The 13016-nt window shown below is 41.3% G+C and overlaps 1 protein-coding gene across 19 annotated transcripts in view; it reads right to left on the bottom strand.

Annotated features, from left to right (window-relative positions):
• The window catches only part of PHLDB2 (pleckstrin homology like domain family B member 2), a 229566-nt gene that overhangs the window by 48365 nt on the left and 168185 nt on the right, over positions 1–13016 (bottom strand). For all 19 annotated transcript variants that reach the window (XM_019448307.2, XM_019448314.2, XM_019448313.2 and 16 more), the window contains one exon: positions 12227–12364. In XM_019448307.2, the coding sequence (XP_019303852.2) occupies positions 12227–12364 (138 nt within the window). The remainder of the gene's footprint in view (positions 1–12226; positions 12365–13016) is intronic.

The following is a 13016-nucleotide window of genomic DNA, read 5'->3' as shown; positions in this document are numbered from 1 at the left end:
AACGTACCTTGCTAGTGACTAAGATAAGGGGGTATAAGTGGAAGTAAAGACAAGGGGGTCCCATTTCTGCATTCTCAAAACATGGCCCACTTTTCTGAGTGTAGGCAATGACCCCCGCCTTTCCTTCCATTCCTCCTTCCTTCCACCATGTTACAGAGCGAAGGAAGCAACGGCGATGTTGGTCAACAGTCAACCAAGAACAAAAGAAATGCCAACCAAATTTATAAGACAGCCTTGCAAAGAGTCCCTTGGCAGCGAACCAGACAAAGGAAACCAGGCATTTACCTCAAGTACTGTCGTGCTCCAATTTACTCAAGACATTTGTTAAGCAAGCTTTGGAAATTATTGTAACTTTGTTCTCAGGTCGGAAGTCTGCCAGATGCACTAGCTGTCTCCCCGGTCATCTGAAATAGGTCTAGCTGTTTAGCAAACTTCAAAGCTTAAGCAATTAGAAAATCTGATTCTAAGAGGAGCACTGAATTCAAAGGCTGAGAGAGCAAGGGAGAAATCAAGCCTGACAAAACAGCAAGGGAAGGCGTATTGTGCAGTTCAGATACACCAACAACGTGTGACGTTTACTGTGGAGATGAAGACTTCTCTACACTGACTGACATAAGAAATACTTGAAACATGGATTATGGGGAAAAGGAAAGGAGAACACCGGGAATCAGAAAACAGAAGAGAAAGGAGGAGACAACACTCAGTCCTTCCCAGTCACACACTCCAAAGTGACTCTGGATGCAGGTCTATCAGACAAATCCTGTAATTCAGTGACTACCCAGCTTGACGTGTCACCTATTGAGTCGAGAAACAATACTTCGACCTGTGTAGTGCTTGTCTTCCCAACTCCTGTTCTCTTCATGAGGCTCTGAAGCCTTGAAAGCTAAATTTTACCTGGTGTAACTCTCTCAGCCTACACAGCCTACTTCATGAAGCACTACCGTGGCTTGACCCTCAGTACACGCAGTGACCACCACCTGACTCTCCTTAGTTCATTCTATGCGCACTGGTGGCGGTGACACTGCCTTCTAAGCATTATCAGAGAAGGATTTGTTTAAAAGATGAAGCTCCTGCAGTAGTCCTATAAAATAATACTTACTATAATGTCTTCATCCAAATGGCCACGATTTCCTGGGTAAACATATATTTAAATTCTTTACAAAAGAGGTTATGGTTTAAATCTAAAACTGTACGACACAAAAACCCATACCAGTTCACTTAGGTCTCCATTTTTGGCAGAAAACTTGAAAATGTCAAGGGCATTTTAGAAATGTATATTCAGGGGTGCCTGGGTGGCTCGGGCTTAGGTTAAGCGTCTGACTCTTGACTTTGGCTCAGGACACGATGTCACGGTTTGCGAGTTCAAGCCCCTCATCGGGCTCTGTGTGGACAGTGTGGAGCCTGCTTGGGATTCTGTCTCCCTTTCTCTGCCCTTCCCTTGCCTGCTTTCTATCTCTCTCTCAAAATAAAAAAATAAAATAAAATAAATAAACAAAAAAAGAAATGTATATTTAGATTTAGAAGTACATTCTTTTTTCTCTCAAAATGATTAAATCCAGAAGTCATAAAACTGAGAATCCTATTTCCTATATCAATCTAAAAATGCCTCTGCAACTTTCAGAGACTATCCAGAAAGTTCTTCAGTCTTTAATGGCAACTGTGTCCACCGTGCACATGGACAGTGCAGAAGTTGGAGAGAGAATGGCATGGTTCACAGAATGAAGGATTATCACAGTAAAGTTCAAAACACTAGGGCCACTTAGATTCTTTCCTTAGTTTCAGAATGAATCATTTTTTCCCCCTTTAATACAACCAGCAATACAAAACACCTGTTGACTTTTGGATAAGAAAATGTATTATTTCTTCTGTGTATGGATCAAAGATTGCCCTATTTACACAGCAAAAGAATTTTATCCAATGGGCGCCTGAGTGGCTCAGTTGATTGAGCCTCCGACTTCAGCTCAGGTCATGATCTCACAGCTCCTGAGTTCGAGCCCGGCATCGGGCTCTGTGCTGATGGCTCGGAGCCTGGAGCCTGCTTCAGATTCTGTGTCTCCCTCTCTCTCTGCCCCTAATCCGCTCAGTCTGTCTCTGTCTCTCTCAAAAATACATAAACATTAAAAAAAAGAATTTTATCCAAAAAAAGTTCTATTTCTAGATACTGTATCATTGGGTTTTGCAGCAATTCTAGATCCAAGAAGAAAGCTAAAAAAAAAAAAAAAAGAAAAAAAGAAAAAAGAAAACTATCCAATCCAATATGTGCAAAAGTGTAAATTTAAAGTTACATTTGCTAGAAAACATTGATACAATATTTGATTACATAGAAAGGCACTGGCCTGAAACATAGGTCTCAAATCCAAAGAAATAACCAAAGTATTCTTCTTTAAAAAAAAATTTTTTTTTTGATGTTTATTTATTTTTGACAGAGACAGAGACAGAATGCGAGTGGGTTAGAGGCAGAGAGAGAAGGAGACACAGAATCAGAAGCAGGCTCCAGGCTCCGAGCTATCAGCACAGAGCCTGACGCGGGGCTCGAACTCACGAACTGTGAGATCATGACCTGAGCCGAAGTCGGATGCTCAACCGACTGAGCCACCCAGGCGCCCCTAAAATTTTTTTTAATGTTTATTTATTTTTTAGCAAGAAGTAGAGTGTGAGTGGGGAGGGGGAGAGAGAGGGGGAGACACAGAATCTGAAGCAGGCTTCAGGCTCTGGGCTTTCAGCACAGAGCCCCAATGCGGAGCTCGAACTCACAAACCGTGAAATCATGACCTCAGCCGAAGTCAGATGCTTAACCGACTGAGCCACCCAGGCCCCCCCAAAGTATTCTTATCATGCTTCAAGTTTTAAAATTATTTTTTTCAATTTTTTATTACTACTAATAAGCACAGATAACTAATAAAAAGTACCTTCTGTGTGCATAGTGCCTTCCTTCTGAGGTGCTGAAAATGCTTCGCAATCCCATACAAAGGGGCAGTTAGAAGAATTATGCAAGCGGGCACCATCAGAACCTTCCGCAGCTCCTCTGGTTTACCAATAATGCTGTGACCACTACTTGGGTCTCAGAGCGAAAGCTTAGTGGGGCCAAAGCTAGGGCAAAGGAAGGATGAAAGGTCTAGTGGCAGTTGGGGCCTGGCCATAAATCAGAGAGGACCACAGAGGTGATATCACTCCCATGCCAGCCAGAAAGAAATTAATATTCCTATCTTCTATTTATTGTCCAGGAAGTTTCCAAGGGAAAATTGGCTCTAGGCAACCAGTTAATCAGAACTGAAAATCTCACCTTTTACAGTGAAGACAAATATATGGGCAAATTGATGGCATTCCAGGGTTCAGAGATTCTTGCTTTTGACATGTAAGGTATGAAAACTGGTGTTATTTCCTTTCCCCAGATTTAAACTGGCAAACTCACCTATTCTAATTACTATAGGCACAGCAAACACCAAATTGGCAGAAAGCATAACATTTTTTTTGGAGTCACGAATTTATTTTCAGGAAATAAATGTATTTGAGTGAATTGTAACAAATTTTAAATTAAATAAAATTTAAACTTTTAATGAATTTATTAAATTTTAATGAGTCCATTTAATAAATCTTAAGTAAATTTAACAGATATAACTTTGTTGAAAAAATAAAATTACAAGGAACTGGAACACTCCAGGAAAACCAGATGTACGAGGGTGCATTTACACGACCAAAACCAGAATGTGACTTCACTGGAGACATGGTTCTTATCTTAGCACTGCTCTTGAGTTGACTTGTTTTCCTGTACTGGCAAAATGCAACTGGGTCACACATTCATTGCCAGATTCTGCCTTTTCTTTTTTTAATATTTAAGATGGATGTGCCTAAAAGGTAAATTATTCACAGCAAATTAAAGCAGAAGTCAGTATATAAAATCAGACTTACATTTGTTTATAGCCCAGTTGGCTTTATGGTTCTTAGCCCTAACTTTACATTAGAAAAACCTGGGTGGGTTTTTCAATATACTATTTTCCAGGTCTCCACTCAGTCAGACATCCAGGAGCAGAAGGCTAGGGAATGGGCATTTTTTTTAAAAGTTTATTTCATTTGTGTACGCATGTATGCATGTATTTAGAGAGGGTGCGTAAGTGGGTGAGGGGCAGAGAGAGGGAGAATCCCAAGTAGGTTCCACACTGTCAGAGCAGAGCCTGATGCAGGGCTCAAACTCACGAACCATGAGATCATGATCTGAGCCAAGGTCAAGAGTAGGAGGCTTAACCGACCTAGCCACCCAGGCAACCTGGGAATGAGCATTTTAAAAATCCCTCCATGTTTTCTGATACACAGCCAGGCTGGAAACCACTGAATGAGCCAACTAAGATGATGTGAGAGGCACAGGCAATTGACAATCTGCTTTTTCTTTCTTCTTCTTTTTTTAAATGTTTATTTATTTTTGAGAGAGGGGACAGAGAGAGGAGGATAGAGGATCCAAAGCAGGCTATGTGCTGACAGTAGAGAGCCCAATGTGGGGCTTGAACGCAGGAACCATGAGATCATGACTTGAGGCAAAGTTAGATGCTTAACCGACTGAGCCACCCAGGTGGCCCAACAATTTGATTTTTCTAATGAAGACATGGGGCATTAATACACAAGGCACCAACGACTGTTCTTAAAACATTTGACTTTAGCACCTTTACTTTATAGTGTAAAAGGCCCCTCTTAAAAGTAACACCGCAATTGTGTGATTTTTTACATTCAGATTAAATGTCTCAAGTAAACCAAAAGAACTGTGAGATTCCAATAACCATGGTGCATTCAGAGAGGGATGATGCATTTCAAGTTCAGAGGCAAAGTGGCCCTCTTCTAGTCATACAAACAATCAGGAATGTGTATGGGTTCACCCTAGATAGTTGGAACTTGTACACATGAATTATCAATAATTCTTAATGAACTGAATAATCCAAAGCTCATCATAGGACCACTTATTTTGTTGGACATGTGGTTAGAAGACAGTAACACAAGTTTTCTCTCTTTTAAGTTGTATTCTTGAAGGAACTGAAATTTAACTTGCTAGCTCTATTTGAATCTCAATATTACACAGAGAATTCTTGGATACCAAAGAAAAAATAATATTACCACATGTAAGTAATACTTGGTAAGCAGATGGTTCAAGATTACTCTAAAAAGATGCTTACTTTATTAGCTTGTAGGGCTGCCAGATAAAATAGAGGACACTCAGTTAAGTCTGAATTTCAGATAAAAAACAAATGATCTTTTAATGTAAGTATGTCTCAAATATTGCCTAGGGCATAATTACACCAAAAAATTATTTTCTGTTTATCTGAAATTCAAATGTACCTGAGCATCCTATACGTTTATATTTATATTTATGTTTATGTTTATATATAAATATCTATAAGATGGCATGTATTTATGATATACATATACATATACACATACATATATATAGGATATATATACACACACACAGATATATAGGCGATATATATATTATATATTATATATTATATATTATATATTATATATTATATATTATATATTATATATTATATATATAATATATATAATTGCTGTTAAATCTGGCAACCTATTAGCTTAATAAAGATTTTATTAAGACTTAAGGCCCACCTTTCTAATTTCCAAACTGTTTAGCACAGAACTCAGCACATACTAAAGTATTTGAGTGTGTTTCATGCAACACTGGGTCAGATTTGGAGTTGTTACAGTGATGTGTTAAAATTCATAGTACCCAAGCCATCATTTCTAAGGGCAGTCAATCCAAAGTCCTTTCCATATACCCTGAGAACACCTTTCCTTCTAGTTCTTAAACCCTGTGGCTTGGTAGGTAGGCATTCTCACAGGTTCATAGATTAGGCAATTGTTTTAGGTCTAAAATCACTTATCTGAAATTCTTAAGGCCAGATGTGTTCCAGATTTATGAATATTCTGAATTTTACAGAGGTAACACAGTTCATATAAAGTCATTTCCAATAAGATCTGGGAACAGGCATTAAAAGGCATTTCCAGTAAGATCCGGGGACAGTACCTGCAATCAAACATGGTTCAATTTCTGCAGCTACTAACAAATATTCACGCAAGTGTGAATATCAGTCAAAGTCAGGTTTTGCAACCAACTACCTTTTGGTGCCGATCTCACAAAATGACTTTTTTTTCCCTCCACAAAACTTTTCAGATTTTAGAATTGCAGAGAAAAGATTATGGACCTATGTCAACAAACGTTGGGAGCTGAGAACTCATTGTCTGCCTGCTTCTAAAGAGACACATCCTTATACTCCTTTCTTAAGATTTTTTTTCCCCCTCTGGTTTTGACATTTTAATTACACAATTGATGGATGTTTAGTATCAAAAAAACTGGAGAATTAGAACACTAGGGATTTATATAATCAAACAACTGCCAGAAAAAATAACCCTAATCTGGAATCCTGTTGATTTAATCCCCAAATCCCACGATATACTTCCACTTCCTCTAGCCAAGGAGCTGACTTTGAAATGTAAGAAAGAGGCACGGGAAGGGCTGGGTCCCTTCTGAACATGACTGTGACTTGGCAAACACTCTGTACTCAAGAGGCATTAACACTTTGCTGAGGAATTTGGGGCCAGGCTCTCTGTCTTCCCCTGGCTCTGAAGGAAGGATGGAGAGGAAGTAACAGGTACTTTGGCAAGATAATAATGGGGAATAAAATTTAACCATTTAAGATACAATGATATACGCTTATTGTAGAAAAATGAGTCAAATAACTTAAGATTTCATTGTGGAACATGGCGTATGGCATAGAGTGATTTAAGCTTCAACTCACACTTTTAAGCCTGTTTTGTTATGAAAATGTACAGGCCAGGAAAGCAACAAAACACCATAATCTATCTGTGTGGGGACAGATCCTAAAATAGAGAATGGTTGAGCTTTATGATGAGCATCCGGGTAATGGAAAGATTCTTCAACAAGACTACGGACGCACAGCCCCTCCTTGACCATTTTACTGAACCTCAGTACAGCTACGGAGTTTTGTATGCCAAAGGAGACAAAGAGAATAATCTTAGAGGAAATTGCAATTCCTCTATAATAAAGTAGAGGAAATTGGAAAACTATTTTTAGTTTTGGGTTCTTAATGTAGTCAGAAATAGGCAAAACCAGAAGGAAACCTACATAAAGAAATGCGTATGTCCACACCTGCTCAGCAGTCCCTTCCTTTGGCTTTGCTTAGAGGGGGAAAGTTGGGGGGGCAGGGAGAGTGGAAAGAAGGGAAGCCAGTCCACAACCAGGCCTTCGCCAGAACTGAGCTTCATGGTTCTGCTGGCTTCTCTGCTCTGCCACCAAGCTCATTAAACTGAATCGGTTCACTAGGGCAGAGATTAGTAATTGTCTCTCCTTTTACTCGCCCCAGAAAAACACTATGGCCTCTTTGCTTACCACTTCTTCAAATAAATATCCTCTCTGGACTTATGTTCTAGTCCGATACTTGTATTTGTGCAGGGTTTATCCGTGTTCCTAGAGACTCTATGTGTGATGTAGCTACTGTCTGAGGACATGACAGGCAGGTGGTATAGAGCCGCATGGAAATGGACGTCTTGATGGTCTTGACAGTGGAACCCATGAGGGCAGAGGGAAAGTGAGCTCAGGGAGCCTCTGCAAAAATGTTCAGTAAATATATAATTGAACACATGGTCTCTGTTTTATATTGTATATATAAATATGTCTACAGTTTATATTTTATATGGTAACATATAATGAATAGTAGTCATCTCTAACGTACAGGTTTCCCCCTGTACCTGAAAGTGGAACGCTCCTATGAAACCTTTCATAAAGCGTAAAGGGTGTAAAGCAAAGAAGCAATTACCACTAATTTATAGGGGGAAAGTTTTAAGCATTCCCAGACACCTCCCCCCCCCCCCCCCCAAATAACCTCTGTTAGGTTTTTCTGATACCTTAGGACACATCTTGCCCATTTAACTGACGCACGACATAAATGGTCAGGCGGTGGGGGCTTGATGCTAAGAGGCTGCTGTAGTTCCCGGGGAGGGCGCCTGGGGGCGCCACTCTGACTGCTGCTTCCTGCGGGGTAAACGCTGAGTGCGGTACACACCTGAAGGCTGTTTTCACCTCCTGCCTTTTTTCATAAAAGCGCAAATCCTCTTGCGGTTCCTTTGAGTTAGTGAAAACAGGTACTAATGGAGGTCTTGCACAAACGTGAAGTGGCATAACGTGAACTTTCGCAGCGAGTGATACCTGTACATTCATTTATACCAAATAGGTAAAACAGAATCACAGTCCCCAAAGCCGGTAAGAGACAATAGTAAAGACTGGCCTCGATCGCCAAGGAAACGATGTCGATAATTTCACACCAGTGTTTGAAATCTGAGGTGTTATTAAGCCTTCTTCCTATGGCCCCAGGCCTTGTCTCCAAAACACTAGGACCAGGCTCACAGGATGTGCCATCAACATCTGAAGCAGAGCTTGCCTGGCAGGGATATCTTTTCAGGTTTTGGTTTTCTCATTCCACAGTTTATGTCTGACAGCAGCAACAGGTGTATAGAAAAGGAAACGAGATCCAAAAGGGCAAAGGCCACTTCCTCCTTCTGTCTTACACTCGGGCTCCACTGGCAGCCTGACTAGAAATCCACTGGCATGTGCACATAAGCAGACCATCCCAGATGGCCTGAACTTGGCAGCACGTAGCTCTGGAGCAGGTGTTTGGCTCTGTGTTTCTGTTAAGGCCCAGCCTGGACTCACTGTTAGCAGGAGACGCAGGGACACTATTCCCAACCCATGCTGGGTGGTATTCTAACATCTCCCGTAAGCTGGGTAAACAGTGGCTAGCGGGGCCTTGCTCTATTTCACAGGCTAGAGAGGGAGATCAATACCTCACAAGCCCAAAGCAAATGTGAATCATGAAATGTGATTTGTAAAAGGACTAAAAGAACAACAGGGAGAACACACTCCGGACTGGAACAGCCTGAAAGGGCTTTTCTGAAAAGCTAACAATGAACCTAAGCCCTGAAGGACAGAACCGACAAGATATGGAATATGGGGCAGGGAATTCCAGGCATGGGAAACAGATCTGCAAGGAAACAGATCTGGCAGGAAGTGGGGGAGGATGGCTGTCTAAACAAATAGAAAGAAGGCCACTGTGCACATCATATGAAGGAGGGGAAAATGACAGAAAGGCACATGCCAGCTCAGGAATTAAGATTTATATAAAATATGCTGGAACACAAATCAGAATGATATGATCTAATATTTATTTATTTATTTATTTATTTACTTATTTACTTATTTATTTATCTATCTAGAGCGAATGAGAGAGGGGCAGAGAGGGAGTGAAAGAATCCCAGGCAGGCTCCATGCTCACCATGGATCATGACCTGAGCTGAAATCAAGAGTCAGATGCTTACTTAACTGACTGAGCCACCCAGGTGCACCATGACCCAATTTCTGTATTTTTAAAGATCACTCTCACTGCTGTGAAGAGAAGGAACTAAAGGAAAGCAAATGGAATGTTAACTAAAGAAGAGATTCTGATGGTTTAGAAGAGAAGGCTGTTAGTGGAGATGCTGAGAGGTTGAAGTAATTGGGAACTCTTTCTGGAATCACTATAATGTGAGGGTGATGGAGAAAAAGAAGTGTCAAGATCTACCTCCAGGTTTCTATTTGGACCTAGAGGTGGCTCTATATGCCATCGCTCAGACTGGGAAAACTGGAGGAAGAAGAGGACTGGTGGAGGCCAGGGCGGGGGGGGTGGGGAGGCAGGGGTGGGTGGGTGGCCGGGGAGGGATTTGGAAGACAAGGGGAAGGATCAAGAGTTCATTATGAGTGTTCACTTGGCAATAGCCGTGAAATTTCTGAGTGTAGATGTCGGGTAGGCTACTGGATAGGAGTCAGAAGTTCAGAAAAGGGTTGTAGGCTAAAGACATACACTCGACAGTCACCAGCATATACAGGTGATGGGAAGCCGTGGCTATAAAAGAATGTGAGGCTACAAGAGAAGAGGGTTCAGCTCAGAGACAAACACTCTAACAACTGGTTGTATAGAGGCAGAGGGACAAGCAAAGGGAACTCAGTTGGAAAAGTCAGAGACAATGAATAAGAGAAAGACAAGGAATACCACATGAGGGGGCACCCAGAGGCCAAGGGGTGGGGCGGGGAGGGGCCAGGGCAAGGACACAGGTTTGTCCCCTGTCTTGAATGCTGCTCAGGAAGTCTGATCACAAGAGGACTAAAAAGCATGCAGTGAGGTGGGCGGCACCTAGGGCTTTAGGAGTCTTAACAGGCACAAACCTGATGGAATAGTGGGGGCCTCACCCAACTGCATCTGGGGGAATGGTAAATCAGGAAGTGAGGAAGAGGGCTCACAATGGAGTGATAGGGTACAAGAACTGACCTTTAAGGCACTTATCTTTGAGGGGAAGAGGGAACCCTCCTTAGCTTGAAGGGATGGGATACATCTGGTTTCTCAGGGAAGTAGGTGGTGAGGTCATCTCAGCAGGAGGAAAATGGACCAGAGGTTTGAGTAGAGTAAAAGAATGAAATAGCCATGTCATAAAATGGTTTAAGTTTCTTTGAAAAACACAATAATGCTGCCAAGTGGTGCTGAGTCTCTATTTGACTTTGGTTGTCAAAAGTATGTATAACATCATCTCACCCGGTCTGTTTCCACTTCCCTCATCCTTCTCTGGAATCCCAAAGCCAGTTTCTGCCATTTTTCACATTGTGTGATGACAGACAATAATCCAACTTTCTAAGACTAATGAATCTCCCAACAGCTGCAAGGGCCAATCCCACACTTAAAGCCTCCACTGTCCCCTCTCCTATGCAGAGCGTCTGTCAGGCTTACCAACACAATAATAGGAAGGATGGAGGTGGCCTCCTTTCTTGTTTCTGCCCGTGTTCCTGGAGGTCTACTATGCCCTGAGGGCCACAGAATATGACACAACTTTCCCTGGGAAGTGGGGTTAAGCATTGACCCTACTTGTTTCACTTTTCTGTCTCATGCTAATGATGGAGACAAATAGAATTTGTGGGTCGTGCCATATGTGAGCTGCACAAAGATAAATAACCACATGCTACATGGATGGGGAAGGCAGAGAGGCTCATAGATAACAGGATACCCTATCCTATGTCCCATGAGTTTTCCAGTATGACATAAATAGTAAAATACTAATACGCACCCCAAACAAACACATCTACTGCTTCCCAGTGTTCCTTGCTGTATCAGGGCAGAATCTTTGAAAAGCATCATCCTCCTTAAGTGCAGATCTAGACAATTAATCCTTTGACTTGGTTTTGAGTTTTTAAAGACATACATACCACCTACCCAAATGGATTCTTTACTGTTTCAAAGCCTGGAGCTTGAAGGAACATACATAAAACTTAATGTGAAAAAGCTGTGTAGTTAATCTTGACAAGCAGGCAACCAAGAAATTGATGTGCAGCTTTTAGTCTGACATCAATTTCTGACAATATCACTTTGAGCTCATTCTCTGGCACCAAGATCAAATGCCCTTATTTATAGGTCTCAAACAAAGAAGAGCCTAAAAAAGGAAGCCGCATTCAGCAGAAATCCTTCCACATAGAAATCCTTGCCTACTAGAACTTGCTCAAACGGAATTTTTTGTCTTTTTCTCGGCTTAGTAAAGAAGATGGTGAGCAAGGAAAAAAGAAAAAAACGTGTTAAAGTTTGTTTGCTTTCTCTTTCCTAAATCGGAATTTCATTTTTTAATTTTAGGCTTAGTTTAGCCATCACTGACTCCAAATGTGGTAGGAGAGTAAGTAAACTATTTCCCGGAGAAAATAACAACCAGAAAAATGACAAAAAAAAAAAAAAAAAAGACAACCGTATTCAAATATGCTTAAGTCATCCCCTATAGGACACCAGTGGTTAAGAAGTTTAGTATACTAAAACCATTTTTCAAAAAAACACAGCACAATCAGAAGAGCGGAAAGGCTGTTGGAAAAAAGCAATTAAGTCACTCATCTCAAGTAGGAGAAGCTTTCCTATCAGCTCGAAAGTTTCATGGGCTCTACTCCCTTAGCACCTGCTGCTCAGTCCCTGACGGTTCTTTGGGAAGAACTTACCTCATCTTAAGACTTTCCTCTGGTACTACTGTCTGTAGGAGCATGACACACAAATCCAAAACCAAGGGAATTCATATGACATTTAAATCCAAACAAATAGAACCACCATGTTACTCATAAAGATTGCATTCAAATATACTTTTCTTTTACCTTGGTCTTTTCACCGACAATGTTCTTTTCCAGTTCGGCTATTTTCCGGTTTAGATGATCCAAAATCTCCTTCTCTTTCATAAGTTCAGTTGTTTCAGATTTCTGTTCTCCGTCCAAAAGAGCACATTCCATATCCAACTGGGGACACAAAACAAAGCTCAGAGGTGTTTCACTTTCAGAGAGATTCTCAACTGCCCACGTTAGAGATGCATTTTTAACGGCTACAAATTTCAAAAAGTACTACGTTATCAGCCGGACTTTGGTGCTATAGAGAACAGTTCCGAGAGTCCAGTTGAGATTCGGAATTCCTACGTAAGGAAGCTGGTGAGCCCACAATATATTCACTAAGAAATCTACCTATCATTTAATTTTTCTACTATAACCCCTCTTCTGCTTACTTCTCAATAATATTTTGCCGATTTGCTCAGATTCAGGCTCAAGCACGAACCATCTTGGGAGCAGCCGTGTCTTTCTTTGTCCACAGAGCATGGGAGGTGAAAATTACACCCAGTCAGCATGCAAGCAATGGATTCTTAGCAATGTCAGCAGGAGGGGCATCCAAGGGCTGTGTATAAGATGACAGGTGAGCAGTCCCCTTCTACTTATAGCTATCTGCATCATCTGTGAGTATAAACATGCTAGGCAGAATCATTTGTTCCTTCTTGCTCCATGGAGATACAGTAACAGACCATGTGTCTGTTTCCTCTCTGGTCTACAAAGCCCAGAAGCGAGGTCAAGGACTGATTCATACGCAAATCCCCCTGTGTACCAACATGATGTAAAACGCATA

This window comes from Panthera pardus, unplaced genomic scaffold (assembly GCF_024362965.1).
Source record: "Panthera pardus isolate Hobbes unplaced genomic scaffold, ASM2436296v1 HiC_scaffold_16, whole genome shotgun sequence".
In the NCBI taxonomy this organism is placed as follows: domain Eukaryota; kingdom Metazoa; phylum Chordata; class Mammalia; order Carnivora; family Felidae; genus Panthera; species Panthera pardus.
This window is presented reverse-complemented; position numbering and strand designations above follow the sequence as displayed.